This window comes from Pieris rapae, chromosome 7, assembly GCF_905147795.1.
Source record: "Pieris rapae chromosome 7, ilPieRapa1.1, whole genome shotgun sequence".
NCBI lineage: Eukaryota > Metazoa > Arthropoda > Insecta > Lepidoptera > Pieridae > Pieris > Pieris rapae.
In genome coordinates this window covers 2454967-2480322 of record NC_059515.1, presented here as the reverse complement: position 1 = coordinate 2480322, position 25356 = coordinate 2454967, and the positions used below count along the sequence as shown (strand labels likewise).

At 35.9% G+C, this 25356-nt stretch overlaps 4 protein-coding genes across 4 annotated transcripts in view; 3 read left to right on the top strand and 1 right to left on the bottom strand.

Annotated features, from left to right (window-relative positions):
- Positions 1-2268, top strand: part of LOC110992728 (probable chitinase 10) — a 33004-nt gene extending 30736 nt beyond the window's left edge. The window contains exons 50-52 of the mRNA XM_045628882.1: positions 399-665; positions 1014-1196; positions 1327-2268. Coding sequence (XP_045484838.1) covers positions 399-665; positions 1014-1196; positions 1327-1599 — 723 coding nt within the window. The 3' untranslated portion in view covers positions 1600-2268. The remainder of the gene's footprint in view (positions 1-398; positions 666-1013; positions 1197-1326) is intronic.
- Positions 2269-2793: 525 nt separating this feature from the next.
- On the top strand, positions 2794-5187 carry LOC110992705 (probable serine hydrolase). The gene is made up of 3 exons (XM_022258628.2): positions 2794-3206; positions 3470-3674; positions 3747-5187. The coding sequence occupies exons 1-3, from the start codon at positions 3102-3104 to the stop codon at positions 4427-4429; spliced, it is 993 nt and encodes a 330-aa protein (XP_022114320.2). The 5' UTR covers positions 2794-3101; the 3' UTR covers positions 4430-5187.
- A 163-nt stretch (positions 5188-5350) lies between these two features.
- On the bottom strand, positions 5351-7037 carry LOC110992706 (tRNA methyltransferase 10 homolog A). Its single transcript, XM_022258630.2, has 4 exons — positions 6326-7037; positions 6100-6246; positions 5702-5807; positions 5351-5563 (listed from the first exon to the last, which is right to left on the bottom strand). The coding sequence occupies exons 1-4, from the start codon at positions 6824-6826 to the stop codon at positions 5403-5405; spliced, it is 915 nt and encodes a 304-aa protein (XP_022114322.2). The 5' UTR covers positions 6827-7037; the 3' UTR covers positions 5351-5402.
- A 1164-nt stretch (positions 7038-8201) lies between these two features.
- LOC110992760 (argininosuccinate lyase) lies at positions 8202-24533 on the top strand. Its single transcript, XM_022258709.2, has 8 exons — positions 8202-8343; positions 8864-9061; positions 9294-9518; positions 15889-15989; positions 17139-17332; positions 17844-18187; positions 18853-19040; positions 24360-24533. Exons 1-8 carry the CDS (start codon positions 8335-8337, stop codon positions 24511-24513), a joined length of 1413 nt encoding a protein of 470 aa, XP_022114401.2. The 5' UTR covers positions 8202-8334; the 3' UTR covers positions 24514-24533.
- Positions 24534-25356: the final 823 nt, after the last annotated feature.

The following is a 25356-nucleotide window of genomic DNA, read 5'->3' as shown; positions in this document are numbered from 1 at the left end:
TCCTTATGGATAAATCGAACAGCACAGACTGGGAATCGAATCCACGTAGTTTGGTTACGCACCAAGAGCTCCGCCCGTTAAACTATCCGAGACTCGTACCTGAAAACCAGCTGTTTTGTTGCAGTTAAGATAAATAACTAGATAGTACCATCTGCCGGGATGGTTTGAATCTAAACAGGCTAGGACGCCACCCGAACGCACACAAAAATGTATTAAAATCGGACCAGCATATACAGTTTCAGTAGAATTATATCATTAAAAAGGATAAAGCAAGAAAAATACAAGAAAAATACGTAAATGTGTTTCGGATCATCGAATACAACCACTTCACTTTAGGGTTAACAACAATCCTGTATTTTTCATAAATTCGGACTTATTAACTTTATTAATTAATGCAGGTTCCATGCTCCAACAAAAAGGTGGAAGAAAAAGAGAATTTCAGTCTTCTCTTGACTCTTCTCTCAAAGGCATTCCAGCGTCATAATCTGGAGGTCTCAGCTATGGTTTCCCCTCATCCACAAATAGCAGCGCTGGCTTACGACCCTGAAATTCTTTCTACTCTGGACTGGATTAGCATAGCAGCTAACGATTACTATAGCACGAATGAGAAGACCACTTATCTGTTGCCACTTGAGAAGACTGAACTTAATGAAATGGATAACTTTGTAAGAACGTTTAATATTATTTATGGAATTAGGAATACTTATATGTACTTTGATTGATATTTGTAAGCGCAAATTCTATATTCTAAAGAATGATAAATTTTATGATATTTTATACTAAACGATGATTAGGTATATTAGGTTGGTGGTTTCACAGTAGTTTTTATTTACTTTGATTTCATTAATTTTAAATACTTAAAAAGCATTTTATAGAGCAGGGGGCAAACGGGCAGAATGCTCATCTGAAGTTAAGTGATACTGCCACCTATAGACACTATGGCTTGCTTCGCTTAGCCGGCATATTCCTGTTAAATATTTTTGTTTTGCTCTTCATTTATTATTTATTTTCAGCAATCAATAATTCAATACTGGAAAAGTATAGTTCCAAGTAACCGATTAGTGTTAAGCGTACCGGCATATGGCCGTTCATACACCCTGCGCTCTGAGACAAATGCTATGCCCGGGGCATTGGCCATTGCGCCTGGCGAACCTGGGGAGAGTACTAAAGTTCCTGGATTCCTCGCATATAATGAGGTATTATTTTAATTTAAACACTCAATTATTCATTTAAGAATTGAATATCTTCCATCCATTTATCCTTTTATTGACAATGTTCAAAATAGCCACAGCCATAGGCACTTCTAAAAATACGGTCTTGTTACAGATATGCAAAGGAAAATTAGATAACTGGAGGATCTCAGCTAGTCCGTCAGGTACGTATGTGGTCTCCGGTTCCCAATGGGTCACTTACTTGAGGCCCGAAGAGGTACATCGAATGTCCGCCTCCATTGCCCTTGAGGGACTTAGAGGCGCTGCTTTATGGGCAATGGACCTTGACGATTGGACTGGGTCCTGTGCTTGCAGGCCTTGGCCTATACTAACGGCTTTACGCCAAGGACTTTTGGAGCCCACTCTCCCACCTGTCATTTGCCTTTAGAATTTCTCATTGGTTGAGAGGAAAAATTAAGACTTGACTGAAACCACGGTTTTTAATTTAACATTGAACCTGCTGTCTGTAAAAAGAAATTTGAGTGTCTTGTACTGTTACCTCTTAGACGTACGATATACCTATAACGTTCTGGCGTATTTTACTCATGTTACTTTATTGAAATTTTGTTATAAAATAAAATAATTGCCAGAGCTTAAAGTGTACAACACTTTTTACTGTTAGGCATATTGAATATGTTGACAGTTTTTCGTGGTATCAACTACAATTTATTGTATAAGTTACTGCCTTTATGTATAGAAGAAATTTGACAGTACTGTATTGGCTTATCTCTAGTATATTTGTAAGAAAAAGACTTATATGTTTAAGTAGATTTTTTAATATTACGATATTTTAAACTTATTTTTGTAGGAATTTCTTATTTTCTAATAAAGTTCTAGGCAGATTTATGTATTATTTTTGTTACTATTGTATTCATAACTTAAAACAGTTTTTCGTATTGTATATAGTAGGTATTTCCATCATTCGAAAAAAAGATATATGTATCTCGATATTGTTACGCAAATATTTCATCAGAATTTATATTCAACTTAATAGTTTAAGAGTTACCAGACGACAATATGTGTGCAATCTGAGATTTTAAATACAAAATGATATGAATTCGACTTTGTTTTATTGCGACCTTGAATACATAAGATAACACTTTAATTAATATAAGTTTAAAACAAAATACGTTGGCAAAAAGAAATGGTACTCATGCTAAAAAGGTACCTAGCTGATAGAGCAACTTCTAAATTCTAAGTCGTAAAATTGAATTGTTTCTTACATTACCTATTCTAGTCTATAAATGATTTTATATTTATAGACTATCATGAATCTCAATTCAACAATCGGGCATTCAGATGATTTCACTGATAAGATAGATACTTTGAAAAAAATTAAAAACGTATAATTTCTCGATTCAATATCATTAGGGGAAAGGATTTAATAAAAAATACTTTCGGAATTCAATAACCATATCGCCTTAGTCTAACTCGCTCCTCGTAGATGAGTTTGCAAAACGTGATTGGGAATGCTCAGAAAACGATTTGCTTAATACTACGATAAAAAATTAAAAAACTGATAATTTTTCATGTAGAGGTATTCCTATCAAAAATATCACGCGAATATCGCTCTAACTCCAAACGGACAAAGTCTGATATTGCGTCATCGTTTACCGAAACAAATGACGGACATGGCCTTGCGAGTCATACCTCGATTTACAAGTTCACGTTAAAAACAGCATTAGCACTTTGCATTTGCTACTGTACAAGTGTACATCGTTGTGTAAAATTATATTAGATATAATTGACGTATTTTATAATGGCGTAATATTCTAAATTCTAATGCTATAATATTATTGTTCACATAACCTCACTTTAGGTGAATACTAAATATTTGTGAATGAAAAGTGGTGTTCCGTGTTCATTGAACGATATCAGGCACACATTAAAATGTCCAGAAAGGCTGCAGCATCAACTTTAAACCGTAGTGTGCAATTATTAAGACCTAAATTGCATTGCTTTGGGAGTATTAAGTACAAAAGTTTACATACTACAGTGAGTATACTTTTCTTATACCTATACATAGTTGTCTTTAAACCTTCGGGTCCTGATTTTTATAAATTTTAGCATAATAATTGAAACCATGTTATTCTATATAAATAAATTTAAATAAAAATAATATCTATAAGTACAAAACGAGTCTTACATGATGTAATAAAAATACACAAGCTCAATATATTTTGAGCAATAGGGATGGTACGATTGTTAATTATGTAAATAATTTAATTTGTAATTTAAAGTTTTAACATACTCTTCAGGTAAAGGAAATTAAAATACCAGTACCATGGGGTCATGTCTCAGCAAAACTATGGGGAAAGGAAAACCAGAGACCAGTTTTAGCACTTCATGGGTGGCAAGACAACGCTGGCACCTGGGATCCACTTGCACCTATGATCAGTGATAAATTACCGATTCTTGCAATCGATTTTCCTGGCCACGGCCACTCATCGTGGATTCCACCAGGTAGTTTAAAAAATATATAATGAAATGCTATAATTAAAGAATTATGTTTTCTAATGATATTTCATCTTTCAGGTTTCCAATATTATCCCTGGGATCTACCAAGATTGATACTCACAATCAGAGATTACTTTAAGTGGGATAAAATTTCAATCTTAGGACATTCCATGGGTTCCATAGCTGGGATGCGATTTGCCTGTGTATTCCCAGATGATGTAGACTTCTATATAGCAGTGGACAGTCTTATTTACGATGACTACGACTTGCATCAAGTAGTAGAAAGATTCCCTAAAATATTACGAAAAATACAGTTAGCCCAAACTCGCCTTAATGACGAACCTCCAGCATATACGATGGACGAAATTAAGCAAAAATGGTATTTAGGTACAAACAAATCTGTAGCATTGGAAAGTGTGCAGTACCTAGCACAACGCGGTGTAAAGGCATCGTCGAGTGACCCAAATAAGTTTTATTTCAATAGAGATGCTCGACTAAAAAGCATACTTTTTAATCCCGAAAATAAATTACTAGTAGAGACACTTGTCAAACGCTTAAAGTGTCCTACTTTATATTTCAAAGCGATAGACTCACCTTACGCATCAGACGAGTATTCCGTGGAAATGCGAGAAGTGGTTGAGAAGAACAATGCGAAATTTGAGAGCCATTTTGTCCCAGGAACACATCATGTTCAATTAAATAATCCTGAGAGATTAGCACCAACTATTATAAGCTTTTTACAAAAGCATAACTTTATATAATCGGTACTATTCTATAAAGAATATAGTATGATATATTATATTCATGCATCATCTTAGACCAATAACACTTGTGTCTCTATAACTTAAGTAAAAAATGATTAATGGATACTTAATCTATGTGATAAGTAATAATATGCTATCTATTTATTATACCCTGCAATCAAAATCAATTTGTGTAAGGTTTTCTGACTTTGTAAAAAAATTACAATTTGTTATGATTTTCTTCTAATGCAAGGTTTTAATGGGAATTTATTTGAATTATTTTAGTTAACTGAACTAATTTTAATTTAGAAACGCATGTTTTTATTTATGACGTAAACTGTGTAATATGTTTAGAAAATATTAAATATAAGTAGTGCACAAATATACCAAATAGTGATCACACAAAACAATACAGGCTTAGGCGGCCTTAGAAAATGTTTGATTAAAGTAACTATGGGCAAGCTATTATGATAAAACAAGCATAAATTATTGTCTAATCCAAATTTTAATGAATAGAGGATAACACGAAAATAGAATAGAAGAAATAGAAAATAATTTCTATATTTACTAGACTTATTTTGCTCCTTAGTAACTGTATTATGCCTGTTAAAAAAATTGTAAAAGTGGAAAGGTGTTCTAATACTTAATCTCATGCCAAATATAAGTATAAGGAATATCATTTATATACATATTTAATACTGTAATAATTACCTTAGTCTGCATAAAGAATACTTCTGTGATTATGTTACATATTATTCTGTTAAGGTGTTAATTTATTATTAGCGTATTGTCTTTGCATTTACTCATTTAATTTCAATGATCCAAAAATAAGACTAACAAAAATCACAAACAAACAAAGATACAAAGCAGTGTATTGTTGAAGATATTTTATTGTTTACAGGTGATAAAAATGTACAATAATAAATAAAAATATAGAAATTGTTTTAAAAGTCATTGGATTTATTAGTTAACTTAAATGTCCTTAAAAGAATTAAGAGTCTAACAGGCTCTTGTCATCACATTGGCCAGTTTGTTCTAAGCTTGATGCAGAACTACTATGGTTAAGGTGTGCCCCCTTCCTCAATGGTAAAACTTTCAGAAGAGCATCATCCCACTGGTTTCCTTCAGAAACCCGTAATATAATTTCAAAAACTGTAAAAAATATGATTTCTAATCAGTATCCAGAAATGTTTCAAGTATGTATTTAAAAAGTTATATTGTTATTTTCACACTAAAGACAATGAGATGCATCTCTTTTTTTTAAAAGTATGTATGTAATAAATTACTTACCATGATCAATTGTTAAAACTTTCCTAGTCTTCATGTTCACATATTTGGCAAGTGGTAACTGAGCATGTCTGATACCTTGTTCAACTGCTATCTTATAACAAAGTCCCTGAAAATTTTAAAACAACTCTGATTAAACCCTATCACTTTTAACTTATTTTTAACAATAATGGTCATTAAAAATACCTTACATCTACTATATCTAACACCATTTAATATTTACTATAAAAATATTTTAAAATGGGATTCATGATCTCATGCTCAAAATTCAAATTATAACAATAACTAAACATGCTCCAATTCATTAATATGGACCCATACTACATAAAAGAATATAATTTAGTAAGCAGTAATCAGCCAATAACTTACTAGTTTTGATTACCAAAAAACATATATCAAACCTTATGCTGATTATGGTCAACTAAGCCCCCAATGATATATAAATTATCTTCCTCGAACTTTTCAATAACATTTTCCGATTCACTTGTAAGGTAAACCAACTTTTCCTTAGGAAAAACTTCTATGTATGACTTTTCATGGTATTCAATCTGGAAAACGATATCTTTTGATATTTAAATCTTATTATATACAAGGTTTTTTATCTGTATAAATATGAAACAAACCTACATCCCAGTTCTCATAACCATTGTGTCGAGAAATATCAACTTTTGTTTTTTCTCCAAAACTAGTAACGTGAAACTGAAGAGGTGAATCTGATCTTCTATTAATTGAATAACATCTCAAAAGTTGTTTTATAACTTTATATCTATCTTTTTCGCTCATTAAATGATCAAAGCTTAAATCTAATATCACTCCTATAAGACTTTTATTTTTCTCTAACTTCATTTTCTTCAACATCTTCCTATTTGGACCTAAATCTATATTTGCTGCACGAGCTTCTCTTTTTCTTTCTTTTGCTCTGGCCTTCTCCTTACTACGCTTTTCATATTTGTGTTTCTCCCATCTAACTTTTTTTAACCATTTTCTCATTTGATTTTTGTTAAAGGGTCTTGGTAATTCATTTCCGTCATCGTCTTTTAGACCTGGATCAACTGTGATATCAAAAAGCGTGTACTGGTGAAAGTCATTATTTGTTAAAACATCGCACTTTTCAGGTTGCAGATCCATTCTTAAATCTAGCAAGATTGTACCTTATATCTCTTACTTTTTAGAACATTTAGTTTTTGTTTTTCGTCGCATACATGCCAATTAAGGTAAAATAAATAACTCGTTTCACGTTTTAAATAGGTCCTACATATTTTTCTTAATTAAATAACCTACAATTAAAATCAAAACAATTGCACATTGTATGTATTAGAAATTTAAAACGTCAAATTTTTAATTTCATCATCATTAAATGTTGTCCGTGAATCCGTCAGAGTCAAGAACTAAACAACAAACTGACAGCCGACAACCCACATCAATGATTACACGACTCTACAAAAAAAATTTCGTTCTTTGTCCTAAAGTTTATACTATTATTTTCCAGTTAGTTATGCACAAAAACGAAAAGAAAATACCTTTTTTCGGTATACAGTTTGCTTTTGTGATCATGAATTTTGAAAAAACGCTATCAAGGCCAATACAATGAAAACATGATGTAGTCGCCCATCATTTGGGGTTTATTGAGAGAAAGTAGCTATGAACATAAAAGAAAAAGTAAAAGTGTGCACTTTTAAGTTATTTTCCACTTTTCTGTAAGCTAATTTGATAGTAAAACTTAATAAAAATAATAAACATTTTTATTTCAATAGTTTTATTTTCAATCAAAAATTTAAATCCGAGATTTTTAAAAATTTCGTTCAATCAGTCTTCTAAGCACAAAAGCAAAGTTTTTCATGCCATATTTTTTTTCCGTCTTATTACGACCTAAACTACCGAAATTGAATGCTTTGCAATCAAAGTCAAATTTCATGTTGACCCGTGTTATTGATTAATGTTTATTGTTTATTTAAACTTTAAAATCATTATTAAACGACAGCCAAAACAGCGAGGACTTCTCGCGCCAATTATATATGTATTTATTGAGATTTAAGCATAAACACGGTTACTTGCCATTAACAATAAAAATAAACCCTTTGAACACCCACATGAGTATAAGGTGAAAAAATTATTCAACAGTTCATTACTTTTTTTGTTATACAAATACAATATTGTAGTGACGAAACGGCCAATTCAGATATTTTACTAATATGTATTTGAATTGGCCGTAGAGTTTGTAAATTTAGGTTCAATACGCTTTACATTTTCCAGTTTAAAGAGCCAGCTTTAATGCCATAAAAAATGCGTTTTGCCATTATTTTGAAAGTTTTTGGTGGGATAAAGAAATTATTCTTCTTAAGAATCGGTTTTGTATAACGATAATTTCAACATATTATATTTATAAATAAACATTGCTAAAACTATCGGTTACCTGATTGGTATATAATTATCAATTAATAAACAAGCAAAATACATAAGATTATAATATTTAACAAGTACCATACAGTAGTATTTATGACCTTTCACTGTGTGATAAGATCCACAATCGACTGCAGAAAAATATATGTATTATCTAAATTTAAACATCAGAATCGTTAAATAAGAGCGCATTTTTAATTAACTATAATAAATAAGTTGTAGTGGAACAAATTGCAATGTCGGCAGTAAGTGATTTATTTTTTTATTTATGAATACTTCTTACTTTAGTTGTTTTAGAAACGCCTAAACGCCTCGCCTGTCAAAAGAATTATGTTCCTATATGTTTTTGACTGATAATAATATTTTTCATACATGATATACTTGCTTAGGTACTTAAAACCCGATCCGATTACGAGATCGAGATACTGAGAGGTTAATGTTAATTTTTATAACCATTAATTTTAAACCTTTATCAATTCTAATATTATATTATGTTTAAAAAAACCAGTGCCAAAGCTTTTGGGTCTGGACGTCGAATTTCAGTAGGTATGTCTAATGTTACACAAAGACACGTGATTTTTTTTATCTAAGGTATGCCGGTTTCCTAATAACAATGTTTTCCTTTACCGTTGGAGTGTCAAATGCGCACATAGTAAAGTTACTATGCAAGTGCCATAGCCAGGTTCTTCACGACTTCAGGTTCGCACGCTGAGACCACTAGGTCAACACTGTTCATGTTTAAAAAGGGTTCACCAATAATTTCAGGATAGATATCAATTATGGGGAGGTTGCTTCGAGGAGGAAGCCTCAACGGATCTGAAGCATCTTAACGACTCTCTTTCAGTGGACAGTCGCTTGTTTGCGGAGGATATCCGTGGCAGCAGGGCCTGGGCCAAAGAACTGAATTTATCGAAACATATATCTGATGATATTTACACAGCTATCGTAGAAGGACTGGATAAGGTAATAAACATATTTTTTATTATTTTAAATATGTACATTTATTCGCATGAAAGTTTACGCCGTGTGTGTAAATAATAAAAATATATAAATAATGATTTACATTTTACTTCATATAATTTAATTCTTCCATAGTGGAAAATTAAATTTAAACAATACGCTGGGAGATGCTGTCTTTCTGTACTCCTAACTATGAACAAAGAAATACAGATAGGCTCCTTAAAAATTATTGCAGGTCGAAGAGGATATAAAAAAAGAATTAACAAAGAATGGTCGGCTTTTGGATGAAGAAGAAGACATCCATTCTGCGGTGGAAAGGCGACTTCGGGAATACGCGGGTGATGCTGCTCTTCATCTCCACACGGGTCGCAGTCGGAACGACCAATCTGCCACAGACACAAAACTATGGATGCTTAATTCACTAAAGAAATTATTAAATGAAGTTATTCAACTCATTTCGGTAAATATAATACCCAGAATACTATCTTTTTTGTATATTTAAGAGTACCTACACGATCTGGGAAGATTTAATAGTAATAATACATTGGCGCTACAACCCTACGTCCTGACCTCTTTGGTTTCTTTGGTTTTTTATTTACCTTGGGCAGGATACCGTAATGCTAAAGGGATTGCGGACACTGAAAGGCGGGAAACGTTGGTCGTGGCGGGAGTTTTGTTTTTTTAGTAAAATTTATAAATTTAATTTAATTGATATAAAAGATCAATTTGTATATAATTGTATGTAGTAGTTTAACTTAATTGTTTATTTTTTTAATTTGTGTATATATTCTTCAATATTTGGTAAGTTTTTATACTTTTTCCTCAAGGCCTGGAATCAGGCGAAAAAATGAACGAGCCCCCGGATATCGGGGGCTCGCCCCCCGAGGTTGCATGTAATATTGTAGTAGAAAATAGATTTTCTAAACTGGACGAGTCCAGTGTAGACACAGATGTGGATCAACGGAGTGACCGTAAAAGAATGAGATTAGGTAAAATTTGCAAACATTGTAATAAGAGGAAAAAAAGATTTGACCCGACGCGTCGTAACAAGCAAAAAGAGACTGATTGTTCGTGCCAAATACCGGATATTGAATTTCCCTCATTATGTACTGAGATTAAGAACGCTAACGATATAGATAGTTTTCAGCAAAAACGTGACCCAGCACATAAAACAAGTGTAACTGTAAATATCCAACAACACCCCCCATCAGATAGTTCTCAGTCTCCAAAAAATCCTACAGGCAGATCGTTTTATGAGGCCTATGACATAGGGCCGTTTGTAGTTCATGTGCAAAAAGTTTCTTCAGATACTGGCATCGCCTCCCTGCACCCAGTCCAATTTGGGTATTTCCTAAAGAAAAATTCATTTAAAAACATTATTAATGGTAGCATTAAAAGGATAGGCAGAAACCGAATTTCCCTATCATTTTCAGACCACAAATTTGCAAATGAATTTGTTAATAACCCTTGCCTGACAATTAATAATTTTAAAGCTTTTATTCCTTCATTTAATGTGACTCGAATGGGGCTTGTGCGAGGTATTCCCGCAGAATGGTCTCCTGAAGATATATTAGACAATATCTCCTTACCTGTAGGCAGCGGAGGAATAATAAAAATTAGACGCCTAAATTATAAAGTGCGTAACAGCTCCCCACCTGAGTGGAAGCCATCACAGACTGTTGTTATAACTTTTGATGGCCAAGCTCTACCAAAACATGTGTTTGTATGCTACAATGCCCTACCCGTGGAACTTTATTCATACCCCACTATTCAGTGTTATTCTTGTTGCCGATTTGGTCATACTAAGTCCAATTGTAACTCTCGACCCCGATGTTACAAGTGTGGCCAAGGCCATACTGGGGACACATGCAACATACAAGATGATGCAGCATCTTGCTGTCTGTGTTCAGGTCTACACTTTGCTACAAACAGGAAATGTCCAGAATATGAACGACAGACTAAAATTAAATTATATATGGCTCAGAAATGTGTATCTTATGCAGAAGCAAACAAAGTGTATGATCCTGTGTCAAAATCTTTTGCTGAAATAGTAAAGTTTTCAAACATGCATAATTCTCCTAATTCTCCTGTGCCATCTGTATCGCCTTCCTCTTCCTCGATTCCGTCGTATAGTAGATCTTATAAGAAAAACATATTTGTTAAACCAACAACCCCCAAACTAAAACGACTGGGGTATAACAAAACAGAACACTTCAGTTTAATAAAGGACTATGATGCTCCAGCTTCTCCTAACGGGGTCGCTTTAATAAACAGTAACGACAACAATAATGAAACAATGTTCTCAATCTCTGATGTTATCCAACTTTTGACTGAAATAAAATCCATTTCTAACTCTGACAACAATGTAACCGAACAACGCCGCCCAACACTTGCTTCCTTAACTCAATTAAAATCCACTTATGCGTCCCGAACGCGAACAAATAATCCAGTGGAATTGCAGAAGCGCAATCTGCAATAAAAACGATTTAATCTATTTGCATAATAAATTTGAACCTTTTGTCTCAACTCTGTCGGAAACATGGCTTCGCCCGGAATTGACATTTCGAATTCCAGGTTATGTTATTCTCCGACAGGACAGACCTGACGGCTATGGCGGTGTTGCCATAGTCATTAAAAATAATCTCCCCTATTCCTTATTTCCACTTCCCTCATTCGGTGATGACTTGTCAGTCATTGCTGCTATTGTAAATAAAATTTGTATAGTATCTATTTATTTTTCTCGTCCTAATGTAAATATTTTTTCTCATCTTAATCAACTGTTCTCCATCCTCCCAAGGCCTTTCTTAGTCCTAGGTGATTTTAATTGCCAACATCAATCTTGGGGAAGCACTTCTTCCAACTATTATGGAGATCAATTATTAGATATTATAGATTCTCATGGTATATGTATTTTAAACACTGGGCTGCCAACTCGTGTTACTGGTCCACGCGAAGGTGCAAGTGCGCCTGATCTATCTTTATGTTCACCTGATTTAGCTTCAACTTTGGACTGGCACCCTCTAGCATCTTCGTATGGTAGTGACCACTTTCCACTTGTTATTACTTTTCCTTCATACAAACCTATCAAAACCAATCGCTCTCCTCGTTTTAAATACAGATTAAACAACGCAGATTGGAAATTATTCAACCAAATAGTAGAGCAGAAAACTAATACTTATTCTCAAGAAGGTAGCCAGATCTCCGCAGAAATTCTTTCTCAGGTTTTGATTGAAGCTGCCGATGAATCTTTTTGCACTAAAACTAAGATCCGATCGCAAATTCCTTCACCTCCCTGGTGGGATCATGAATGTACAGCTGCAATAAAAGAAAGAAAACAGGCCGAAAAAAAATACTGCGAGCATATGTCAGAAGAAAATTTCGAGTTATATTTAGAATCTGCCCGTAGAACAAAAAAATTGTTTAAGAAAAAGAAATACGATGGTTGGCAATCATTTTGTGCCTCCATTAGTCCAGATGTCAGCCCGTCAGAGGTCTGGCGTAATATTCGTAGATTTAGATCTGCATATAATAAATCTCCTTCTTCTAAATTACCGAAAACTCTAGCTGATCAGTTTATGGATCATCTTGCTCCCCCTTCTGTACCGGAACAGAGATTTCCTCCATTATCTATTCCTGCTTACATTTTTGATGACCTAAGTGGAATAAACGCTCCGTTTTCTTTGATCGAACTTAAAGGTGTGCTTAATAAGGTAAAAGACTCTACTCCAGGAGAAGATGGGATTCCATATTCTTTTTTGAAAAATCTTTCGGACCGTGTGCTGATTCTGTACTTAAATATTATAAATTCCATTATGATTTCTGGGTGCATTCCCAAATCTTGGATCACTCAATCAATTATACCTATTTTAAAAGACAATAAGCCAACCGATGATCCTTCTTCTTACAGACCCATTGTCCTTTCTTCTGTTTTAATGAAAATAGCAGAACACCTAGTAAAAATCCGTTTAGAATGGTTTTTAGAGAGTAAAAATCTATTAGCAACGACCCAATTCGGTTTTAGAAAAAGTAGAAGCACAATGGATAGCTTAGCAATATTCACTACAGACATAAGATTAGCATTTTCAAATAATGAGTCAGTAGTAGCTACTTTCTTAGATATAAGCTCAGCTTATGACAATGTTCTTATATCGGTTCTCAGGGAAAAACTGCTATGCTTAAACGTACCACCAATTCTAACAAACTTTATTATAGATATGCTCAGTGAAAGATGCATAAATTTATTTATTGAAGATGTCAAACTATCTCGGACCGTATGGAAAGGATTACCACAGGGTTCTGTACTCAGTCCTTTGCTCTATAACATCTATACGTATGATTTAGAAACATCATTGCAGGCATCAACAAATGTACTACAATATGCAGACGATCTTCTTATATACAAATCGGGCAAATCAATTGAAAATAATTGTCAAATTCTAACATCTTCCCTTTCATTTTTAAACTCATGGCTGACTTCGAATGGTCTAGACATATCTGTATCCAAGAGCAGGGTTGTGTTGTTTTCCAGAATGCGTAAGCCTCCCCCGGTCCAGGTAAAGTTTGATAATGTTTTGATTCCCTCAACTAATAATGTCAAATTCTTGGGGGTAGTTCTAGATTCTAAGCTCACCGGTGTATCCCACTGTGAGTATGTAACAGCGAGATGTGAACGAAATTTAAATATTCTTAGATGTTTATCGGGCATCTGGTGGGGAGCGCATTCACACTCCTTAAAACTGATTTACAACGCCATAATCAGAAGTGTAATGGATTACGGTACTTTCCTGTTAGAACCAGGAAATGTTTCTGCTTTCAAAAAATTGGATAGTATTCAAGCAAAAGCAATGAGAATAGTCTTAGGAGCTATGAAGTCAAGCCCAATCAATTGTATGAGAACCGAATGTGTAGAGCCACCATTAAACTTACGCCGACAATTTCTATCTGATAAATTCCTTTTCCGCTGTATGCAATTTAGTAACCATATCCTTACACCTAAACTGACATCCCTGACATATATAATCCACACTTCTCAATTTTGGAAAAACAAACGCACACCATGTTTGGTTACAAGTTACACAAGATTTACTTCTCTTAAGGCTCCTACTCACCAAGCGACTTCCAATCCTTTGTTCAAATATAGTTACGATTCCCTTTTAATCTCTCCTGATGTACATACAAGCATAGGTCTTGTTAAAATTAAGAAAAACCAAAAGTTAACATTTAATTATATTGTTGATACTAAGTGGCCACAATGGCATCGAATATTTACAGATGCATCTAAACATTCCAGTGATGGGTGTGTAGGTGTTGGTGTAATACATTCTAACTACAATATTGTCCAAAAAACTAAACTCCCTCCTGAATCCTCCGTGTTCACTGGCGAATGTATTGGCCTATTCAAAGCTATAGAATACATCCTTCTACTGAAACTTCAAAAAACTGTAATTTTTACAGATTCACTTAGTTCTTTAAATGCCCTGGCCCGGTTCCCATTTGGATCACATTATCAATTCCCTGTCATTTCCGAAATTAGAAACTTACTATTGAAATGTTTGAAAGAAAACTATTCCGTATCGTTTGCATGGATTCCTGGTCACTGTGGAATATCTGGAAACGAAAAAGCCGACCGTATTGCCAATGAGGCAGTGGATAGTGGAGATGTGGATATTTTTGGAAACTATGCGCATGACTTGATGGCTCTTTCTGGGATTTATCTCCGGAATTCCTGGACTGAATCCTGGAATCAAGATCGTTCAAAAGGTCGCCATTATCGTGCTATTCAACCTTCTATACCCATTAAGCCCTGGTTTTGGAGACTGAGATTCGGTAAAAGAGTTACAACAATACTGTCTCGTATGCGTCTGGGACACGTCTGCACCCCAGCTCACCTTGCTAAGTTTAATATTATTGACAACCCTACGTGCGAATGTGGATATGCTGAAGCTGATTTGAATCACATCATTTTTGTTTGTTCTCGGCGCGAACGGTCGGCTCTTATCGACGGTCTCATTTCCCTTCAAATTCCTTTCCCTTCATCCATATCCTGTTTACTTTCAACAATGGACCCACATATATATAAACTTTTAGCAGCTTTTATCTTAAGTAATGATATAAAGATTTAGATCCTATGAATGTGTATATTATATGTAAATATCTTTTCTTGCACTCCTTTTATATCTATCTCTATAAGAATTGATCTTTTATTTTATAGATTATTTTCCTTTCCTTAATTCCGTTTCATCTGATACATTTATTTTTTTACCCGTTTCCCTGTTTTGACCCTGGGCCACAATGCACAAACCGTGCGGGCCATAATAAAAAAAAAAAAAAAAAAAAAAAAAAGGGATTGCGAGTTGCCAGATAATTTTGATTTACACGTAAGTAGATGTTCTGTGCCTGATACGTGTCTATTTTATTGGTCTAAGATTCCTCACGACTTGACTTCATTGCATGATCAAATGCGACACATAGACCATTGTCATGTGTTAATTTTAATAATTGTTTGTTTTTAGATATAATTAACTACTAACTGACGTGAGACTGGTCGGAAATTGAATTATCATGATTCATGTGCACTTCATGCATCAGTTTAGTTTATGTTTTATTTCTGTTTAGTTTTTTTTCTCAATAACTATATGTAATATGTATTTTTCCACTTCTTGCCTACCTTATGAAATTTAATTTCTTTTTGTCTTATCTCACAATGGTTGCCTGGAAGAAATCGCTCGCTCAAGCGATAAGGCCACCAGTTGCCCTCCTTTTCATTTAATTATGTTCAATTTTTATATTGTAATGCAATAAAGTATTAATAAATAAATATTTTTGACTAGGTAACACTAGTTCGGGCGGAGAATGAGATAGATATAATAGCTCCAGGATACACTCACCTACAACGAGCGCAACCAATACGATGGAGTCACTTCCTCTTAAGGTGAAAAATGGAATTAGTTAATTACTCAATGGAATTACAACGGTCGTAACGCGTAGAGATTTCTTTTTCTTCTAGGATTACCTGCGCCGGATCTCTACTTTCAATTAGGTACGCTAGCGATTCTGAAATGAAATAAGGAAACTATAATTCCTTATTCGACACTAAATTTACAGAGTGGAAAGTTTCGAATGTATTATTGAATAGGCTCCGTTTCTGCTCCACTTCCGTCGCTGTTCTGTCTCTATTAGAATCTTACTAATGAATATAGGCACGAAAAGTTAGGGATACGCATAGAAACGTCGATACTGTAATCCAAAATGTAAAAAATAGCAAAAACTATTGAAAATAGAACAAAGTGATTTACTACGTTTTTATAGACGACATTAATATATAAAATAAATGCCATGTATAACTATAACATATTTTATAAAAAATCCAAGATTTAAAATTTTAGAACTTATACTATCCCAAAACTTTTTTAATATAATAATCTGGCAATCCTACAGGACGCCCAATAAGGGCAGTCATCGTAGCCATGTCCACGACACATTTTTTAGAGAAAAGCGCAGTCTAACTTTGAATAATTGGAACTTGTATCTCTAAGGGAAGACCTGGGAGACGATAGGATAGTTCGCAAAAGTCTTCTTCTTTTTCCAAAGTCCGTTTCACTGCCTTGAACAGTTTTACTTCCAGCCATAAACTTGTCATTAGACTTCAGTATCGACATCTTTTAGCACTGGAGTGCCACTCAGAATAATAAAATAAAAGAAAAATAAATCAGTACATGTACATCGCTACATCTTCTTTAGGTCTTGGCCTCAGATTTCTGAATCTGTTTCATGATCATTTTTTTAAACCTAATAGGCATGTAAGTGATCAGCCTCCAGTGCCTGATACACGTCATCGACTTTTTGGGTCTAAGACATGTCGGTTTCGTCACGATTTTTTCCTTCACCGTTCGAGCAAATGTTAAATACGCACATAGAATTAAATTCCATTGGTTCACAGCCGGGGATCGAACCTACGACCTCAGGTATGAGGCCACTCAGAATACAATTTAATAAAGTAATAGTTTAATTTCCCGATGGAGATAATTTTAGGTTTTATAAATTACTGTAACGAATAATTCAAAGTAAATCTTTCTTGTAGCTATGTCTGGCTTTTCAAAGAAGACGTTTCGCGATTAGAAGAACAAATTGTCCGTCTATCAGTATGTCCTTTGGGTAGTGGCGCGATTGCTGGGTGTGCGTTACAGATTGATCGCATTAGGTTGGCCCACAATCTTGGGTTCAATGATATTACACCTAACTCAATGTACGCTGTTGGATCCCGAGATTACATAGGTATGGCGAATAATTATATGGAATATATATTACAATTTTGAAAAAATACTTACACCTTAATATAAATATATAATTTGTTTCATAATAATTTGAATTTAATCATCGATATTATAGGCTTGTAACCCGTTTTCAAAAATATTATTATTATTATGCATGAGGCCAGGACGTGAAGAAATATTGAACGCTGACATCTACGTGAAATAAAATAATTCAGACCATTTCTAGCCTTGTAATACACAATCAATAAAACATGGACATGTCTCTGCTCGATTGAATATATATATATAATAGGTTTTATACTGTTACATTAAAAGATAAAATATCTGCTAGTAATCGGCGTCCATATGTGCGTCGAAACCGACAAAGGCCTACTCCAGCTTTTTCTTTTCTGCTCTTCTCTCTCTATCTTTAAACTGTTCTCTTCTTTATTATTCGGTTACAGTACATCAAAAATAAACATATAGAAATTTCGTATATACGAAATGATTCTATGAATTGTTTATTGTTTCAGTTGAGTTTTTAAATTGGTCTGCCTTATGTGGATTGCATCTGAGTCGGTTCGCGGAGGACCTGATAATTTACAGCTCACAAGAATTTGGCATTGTGCAGTTATCTGACAAATTCTCCACTGGATCGAGTCTGATGCCTCAGAAGAGGAACCCAGATGGATTGGAGCTGATAAGGGGAGCTGCTGGATTACTGTTGGGGGACAGTTTCTCCTTTGCATGTACTTTAAAGGGATTGCCGAGTACCTATAACAAGGATTTGCAGGTGGACAAAGAGATCATGTTTAGGTCTTATGACAGACTGATGCATTGTATACGAGTCATGAATGGAACAATCAAGACTATGACCGTAAGTTGACCAACGTTTTTTTTGAAGCTGTTTCGTTAAAGATTGCCAGTAATAGTTGCTCTAATCTAACTAGATATATATAATTAAACTTTATGGAGACCCAGAGCCGGATTTAGAAGTCTTGAGGGAAACAAATGAGTGGAGGTCCGCTGGCACCAATATTACTTTTCTTTTATTATTTTTCTTCTCATTGGGAGGGGTAGTATGGATCTGTTTAGCGTTGCACCTGATACGTAAATTCATGTCATTTCCACACGTGTAAATCTTATATCTTAAATATTTGAAAGTATTTAATGTCCTTTTTACATGTATGAGGTTGAGAGCATAAATAAAATATGTTTTTTATGTACTTATTTCCTTTCGCTAGGTTTAATTTTGAATGCTCTATCTACAACTTCTTTATTATACCGAGTCGGTAAATGGTCATACATTCTCCCCTCTGTTATCACTGTGAATAAAACTGGGTAATCATTCCTTTGCGAATTATCAAAAAAAATTACTATCTTTATTTATTGTCTTACCTTTCCCCGCGTTTAGTTATAGATCATAAACCGACTCCGCGGCTAAGTTCAATCAACTTTAAGAATATTTAACGTTTGGGATTTATGGAAACTGTTTGTCTATGAAGTAAAATGGTGGAACTTAAATTTATCTGCATTAACTAGGTCAAATCTGAAAAGGCAGTAGCCCTGTTGGATCCGGGCATGTTAGCTACAGATGTTGCCCATTACTTGGTGCGTCAAGGAGTGCCATTTCGGCGAGCGCATCACATTGTTGGAACCACCTTAAGACGGGCTGCTGCACTTGGAGTAACTCTTCAGAACATGCTGCATGAGGAATACGTTGCGATATGGTATTTTATTCTATCTAAATAAAATCAAATCATTTATTTAAATTAGACCACCTAAAATGGCACTTTTGAATGTTAGATAAAATATAAAGATGTTTCTAGTTGCCCCTTCCAAAAGGTAGTTTCGAGTGGAGAAGAATGGGAAAGAAACTCTACACTTACTCTTTTAAAACAGGATTTACAATATCTGTATATTTTAGTTTAATAATTATATGGGAAGGCAATGTACTCACAATAAAATTACTATACAGATCTATTATTGTATTGTTAGTATACATGTTCCTGGCATACTTACAAATTTTTTTTTTTTTTTTTTTTTTTTTTTCTAGAGCGCATCGTGCAATCAGTCTTCTGACTATGAGCAGATGAGTTGTAGGAAGACTGACGGGTGGAGACATTCCTCAATAGGAATATCTACCATAATAATATTAGCTCAGACAATGTTGCCGAGCTCAAGGGTTCTTCGTCTTTTGAGACGGCTTATACACTCGGGTAGGGTGAGTTGAACAGCTAGGTGGTTAGGATGGTTTTCCAGCCTAGTCTTGTACTTCTGGGCGTACAATTTTATTTCTGCTTTAACTGTAGGTATGCCCAGGTGTTCATGTACTTCAGCGTTTTTAATAAACCACGGCGAGTTGCTTATTTGTTTAAGGATGTAATTTTGTGTTCTTTGAATTTTAGTTTTATTAGAGTCGCATGTTGCTCCCCACAATTGTATTCCGTAGGTCCACACGGGTTTTATAACAGAATTGTAAATAAGGAGTTTGTTGTCGATGGACAATTTCGAGTTTCTACCCAATAACCAGTGCAGCCTCTTGTATTTCAAGTTTATTTCAAGCCGTTTTGCCTCGATATGCCTTTGCCATGTCAACCTACGGTCCAGGTGCAGTCCAAGATATTTGACTGTATCACTTTGAGGCAGCTCCCTTCCTCCTAGGTTGACAGGCGGGCATGTCCTTCTTCCCAGAGCGAATGTCACCTGCACTGACTTGCCCGTGTTTACCCCGATTCTCCATTTATCGAACCAGTTGCTTATTTCATTTAGGCTTCGCTGGAGCTTTAACGTGGCTTCTTCCGGTTGTTTACTCGAAGCCAGGATTGCGGTATCGTCTGCATAGGTTGCAATATTGACGCCAGGGGTACATGGTAGATCTGAGGTATATATGGTGTACAGCACTGGACCAAGTACAGAGCCCTGAGGTACCCCTGCAAGTATATCATGAAAGCCTGATGTACAATCCATCTCTTTCACTTGGAATATTCTATCGGTGATATAAGACTCTAGGATTCCATAGTAACTATGAGGCAGAAGTGACTTGATCTTGCATAAGAGCCCCTTGTGCCATACCCGATCGAATGCCTGATGAACGTCCAGAAAAGCTGAGGAGCAGTACTCTTTTAGCTCGAGGCTATTGCTTATGAATTTACACACCCTGTGAGTTTGTTCAATGGTGCCATGTTGTGCTCTAAACCCGAATTGGTGATCTGGAGTTACAGAATTTTCATTCATAGCTTGCAAGAGTCGTCGTAGTAATATCTTTTCTAGTACTTTAGAGACAATCGGGAGAAGACTTATAGGTCGGTAAGATGAGACCTCATGTGGCGATTTCCCGGGCTTATGGACCATAATCACTTGAGAAACCTTCCATAGCGCTGGAAAGTATCCAACACTTATAATCCGGTTGAGAAGGGTTGTCAAGTAGGTTATAGCCTTACGAGGCAATTCGGAAAGAACCTTTTTGTCAATGAGGTCGAAACCTGGTGCCTTTCTATTCTCCATTTGTTGTATAGTTCTTTGTACCTCCCTTGGTGTTACAGTCTTCAAGGGCAAATCCAATTGGAAATCCTGCTGGAGAATATCATCTATTTCTGCTTCATCCGACCCTGGAGTGGCTTCGTTTGGTACAAATACTTTAGCTAGATGGTCAGCAAAAGCATTTGCTTTTTCTAGTTTAGATCTAGCCCACTTGCTTCTATCTAGACGTATAGGTGGTTTAGGGTTTGTTGGTTGATTTAGATTTTTGCATGCCTTCCAGAGAGAGTAGTCGGTGTCTTTTGTAGCTGTTAACGACTTCAGGTTTTCCTCAATAGTAGCATCTAGATTATCTTTTATAGCCTGTTTAAGGTGTTTAGCGTAGATGTTTAGTGCTTTTTTGTCAGCGGGATGACGACTATTGTGCCACACTCTACGTAATCTTCTCTTCTCTAGGATCATGCCCTGAATTTCGTGGGGTACAGAGAGCTGTCTGGTGTTTTTCCGACCCACTTCCTCAGAACTCCTCCAGCATGCATCCTGCACCACCTTCGTAAATGCCAAGACTGCCTCATCTATTTCCTCCTCATTCTTTAGTGAAATCCGCAGAAGTAGGGCGTCCTCAACGAGTTCACGAAACATTTGCCAATTTGTTCTATTGTTATACAGTACTAGTTTCCGTTGGCACTCCAGGACGTTGGTACTAATAGTTAATATCACTGGGATGTGGGCTGAAGAACCATCGAGAAAGCCATCAATGTGATGAAAGAGTCGTGAGAGACCCTTCATTAGAAAGAAGTCCAGGACATCAGGCAATCTTCCAGGGTCGCTTGGCCAGTGGGTAGGCTCGGGGGTGGAGATTGTTGTTAAGTGGTTTTTATCAACGCATTTTTTAAGTTCTCTACCTCGCGTGGTAATCAATCTCGACCCCCAATGCAGATGCTTTGAATTCCAATCTCCACCTGCTATGAACCTTGGACCGAGACTGTTTATATATGTGGTGAAGTGTTTCTCAGTTATAGCGTGCTTTGGAGGACAATAAGCCGAGGAGATACAGAAATTCCCATTTTCATCCTGTATATTTATTGAGGTGGCTTGAATGAATTCAGATCGAAATTGTGGGAGTTCATAATGTTCTATGGATGATCTAATTATAATAGCAGTGCCTCCATGTGCAGTGCCATCGGGATGATTTGTTGAATACACGTTATAGTTTTGTATATGAATTTGGCTGTTCGATGTAAGGTGCGCCTCAGAAATAAGCAAGACATCCAGATTATGCATTTTTAGTAGGATTTCAGCTTCACTTTTCTTAGGCGATAGGCCATCTATGTTCCAGGTAGCAATTTTGAGTTTATTTATTTTTGTGATAAGTTGGTAACTAGAGTAGTCAAGAGCCCCAGAATGGTGCTCATTTGTTGTAGGATTGTATCAATTTTTTGTGATTGCTTTATAAATATTTCCTCAATTCTGTTATTCAGTGATTGATGATCCAGTACAGACTGTTGGTTTGTGCATCGATCTAAAGGATTACTTTTAGCCACTTCATTATACCTCTTAAGTGTATTACTTGTTGGTGGGTTCGAGGGTTGGTTTGTAGGTTGTGAGTTTGGGCTTATAACATTATTGGGAGAGCGTGACGTAGCAGTTTTTCTCGTGCTTACAGACAAGCGCTGTGTTTTTCTGGCTAGGATTTCTTTATATACCTCGCAACCTTTATAATTCGCAGGGTGAGGGCCGAGACATAGTGCACATTTCGCAGGGGTACTGCGGTCCACTTTAGGACAATCTTTAGTTAAGTGTGATTCTGCACACTTGAGGCATCGACCTGGTCTCATACAGTAGTTTTTGGTGTGACCATACTGCTGGCATCTTTGACACTGAACTATAGTGGTCCTCTTTTTTGGGTCTTCTATAGTAACAATTTGGTGGAAAATATGTCTAATTTCCTTGGCTGCTTTATTATGCTGACTAGGCTGCAGGTTAACAAAGAAAGTTGAGGTAGGTTTTTTATCAGGCCCAAATCTGGCATTGATAATCTCTCCAACTACTATGTTTCCCGTTTTCTCAAATTCAGTTTTTATAACATCAAGTGGAGTAGTGTGGTGCAAGTTTCTTACTACTAGTCTGTAATTTCTATCTTCTTTTCGGTTGAATGTATGGCCAATGAGACCCTTCTCTCTTACAGCTGTAATAAGTTTTTTGTAAACATCTATATCTTCACTAATAATTCTAATTTGTGTTTTGTTTACTATCTTAAACTTGAATGTGGATCTTTCAGTTGCAGATTCAAGAAATTCCGTTAGTTTATTGACATCTTGGACTCCATATAATATGATTGGAGGCGGATTGCTGGGCTTCTTTCCTTTAGTTTGAATAGGATCTTCAACTAGAGGTAGTCCGTCGAACATATTCGAAGTAGCTACACTTTCGGGGGACTGATTTGAGAGTTTCCTTTTTTTATTCGGCTTTCTATTCACTGGAGCCGTTTGCCACTCAGGTAAGTTGGTATCGCAGGCTACTTCTTGAGAGTTCTGTGGTGCCTTCTCCTCATTTCTGGTAGGCAGTAAATTCCCAACCGATACACTTCTCTGTCTTATAAACAGGCTTGGATGGAAGGCTTGTTGTACATATTTCTTACTTTGACCAGTTGCATTCACTGTCACGGTTGCCTGAGTACCCACCCTCGTGTTGTCTTCCAGCCCGGGTGGAAGGCACCGCGGGTTAGCGGGATCGCAAGACAGATCACATTCGCTTTCATTATACATTTGGTGTGGCAAAATTTTTGCCTCCCCAGAATACGAGGGATAGCCTGGGGATTGCTTTGAGATGTCGATTTTCGAAGATTTAGGTGGTGTTCTTTGCATGATGTTCCCACGAGTAGGGTCGAATAAACTGGTCGCTTCTAGGGTGACGCCCTTTTTCCCAGAAGAAGGCACATTACGACAACGTTTGCCAGGTTCGTTGAAGTTGGACGCTAGAGACTGAATTATCCCATCAGCCATATACACCCCATGTAGGGGCATACACATCCCTTGGCACGTTTCCCACCGTAGGATAGGGGTAATTTATTATAGAGGTTTTCTTCCTCGCGGCCCAGATGATGAAGTCCAGACTCCCGTTCCCGTAGGTTTACGGTTTGAGGTGACTCTTTCGAGACACACTTGATGCTTGATCGGTTTTGAGGCGCCGATGACTCGCCTTCGCCCGTCACAGTCAGCAGTACAGACCCCGAGGAGGATGTTTTGTGTGAAACCCGTTAACAGATCTGTACAGTACCCAGGGGAGGCGACGAGGACGCCCGTGACTCGGGCTTTCGGGTGCGCGCAATATAGCCAAGCTACACACTCGCAAGGCGTACGCTAGCAAACACAGCATTTTTTAAGCATGCATCCAGCATCGATGCACACCACCGTGTACTTGATACCCTTTCCCCCCCAAATACTTACAAATATCGATAAGAAACATAATGCTTAAATTTTCTATCGTAGGAATTTAGTAACTTTGTGATTATTATCGAAAAAGCCGAGATTAATTTAATTTAATAATAATCAAAAATCTGATTTCAGTCCAGAATTTGGTACAGAAGACGAATTTAAAAAGATATTCTCGTGGGAAGCCAGCGTTGAACAGTATTCGAGTGCGGGCGGAACGTCTCGCGCCGCTGTGCGTCAACAGATACAAACATTAGCTGAGTGGCTGCAAAAATATAAAAGCTGCTGATTTGTTTTAAAACGATTTAAAATCCGTATTATTTGGTTAAAAATATATTTGATTTTATAATTTGTCTTTTATTGATGTTCTCGTCCTCCGTTATACGGCCAAGTCTAATTAAGATTTTTTTTATTCAGTAACAAAACTAAAATATCACTTACGTTCATATTTGAAGTCAGAAACGCTTAAAAGTAAACTTAGTCCAAGTGATGGAAAACGGTGACTTTAGCGAGGCTAATTAATGTAATGTTAAAGTATAACGTAAGTTTGACTCCCGTATATCAAAAACCTTTTGTCCTATGTCATAGTTCGGTAAGGGTCAATTTATACCGCAGTCGAAGCGTTTATCCAAAACTGAACATAAAAAATTCAACCTTAACTCCACAGCGTAAAGCTCGCGTCTTTTTGATATCTCAAAAAGATTCGAGCAGCTTACTTGAGCTTAACGCACACATTATTACTGAGATATCAAAAAGACGCGAGCATTCCCGCAATTACACGCTCCCACTAGCGAACCTACGCGTCATTAGTCTGAAGTTTGCCTGTGTCAACGTTCATCACGATGCATTCGTACGAAAAATAAATTCACCTGGTGCAAAAATATGGATGAAAAAATTTACTGGAATCTAATACTATACATTTAATATTGCGCGTTCTTTGTGAAGAGTTTGAGGCTTTGACTCTGCGCCCTGAGGTAGTATAGATTGACCCCAAGTATCGCTTTTGAATCTTGCTGTCAATGTCAAAACTAAATGTCAAATCCTATACATTTTTGGCAAACGAGTTGGTATTGTACCACGAATTTTAATTCAATTCCTGATTTGACATTAGCTACTGTCATTTTGTAAAATA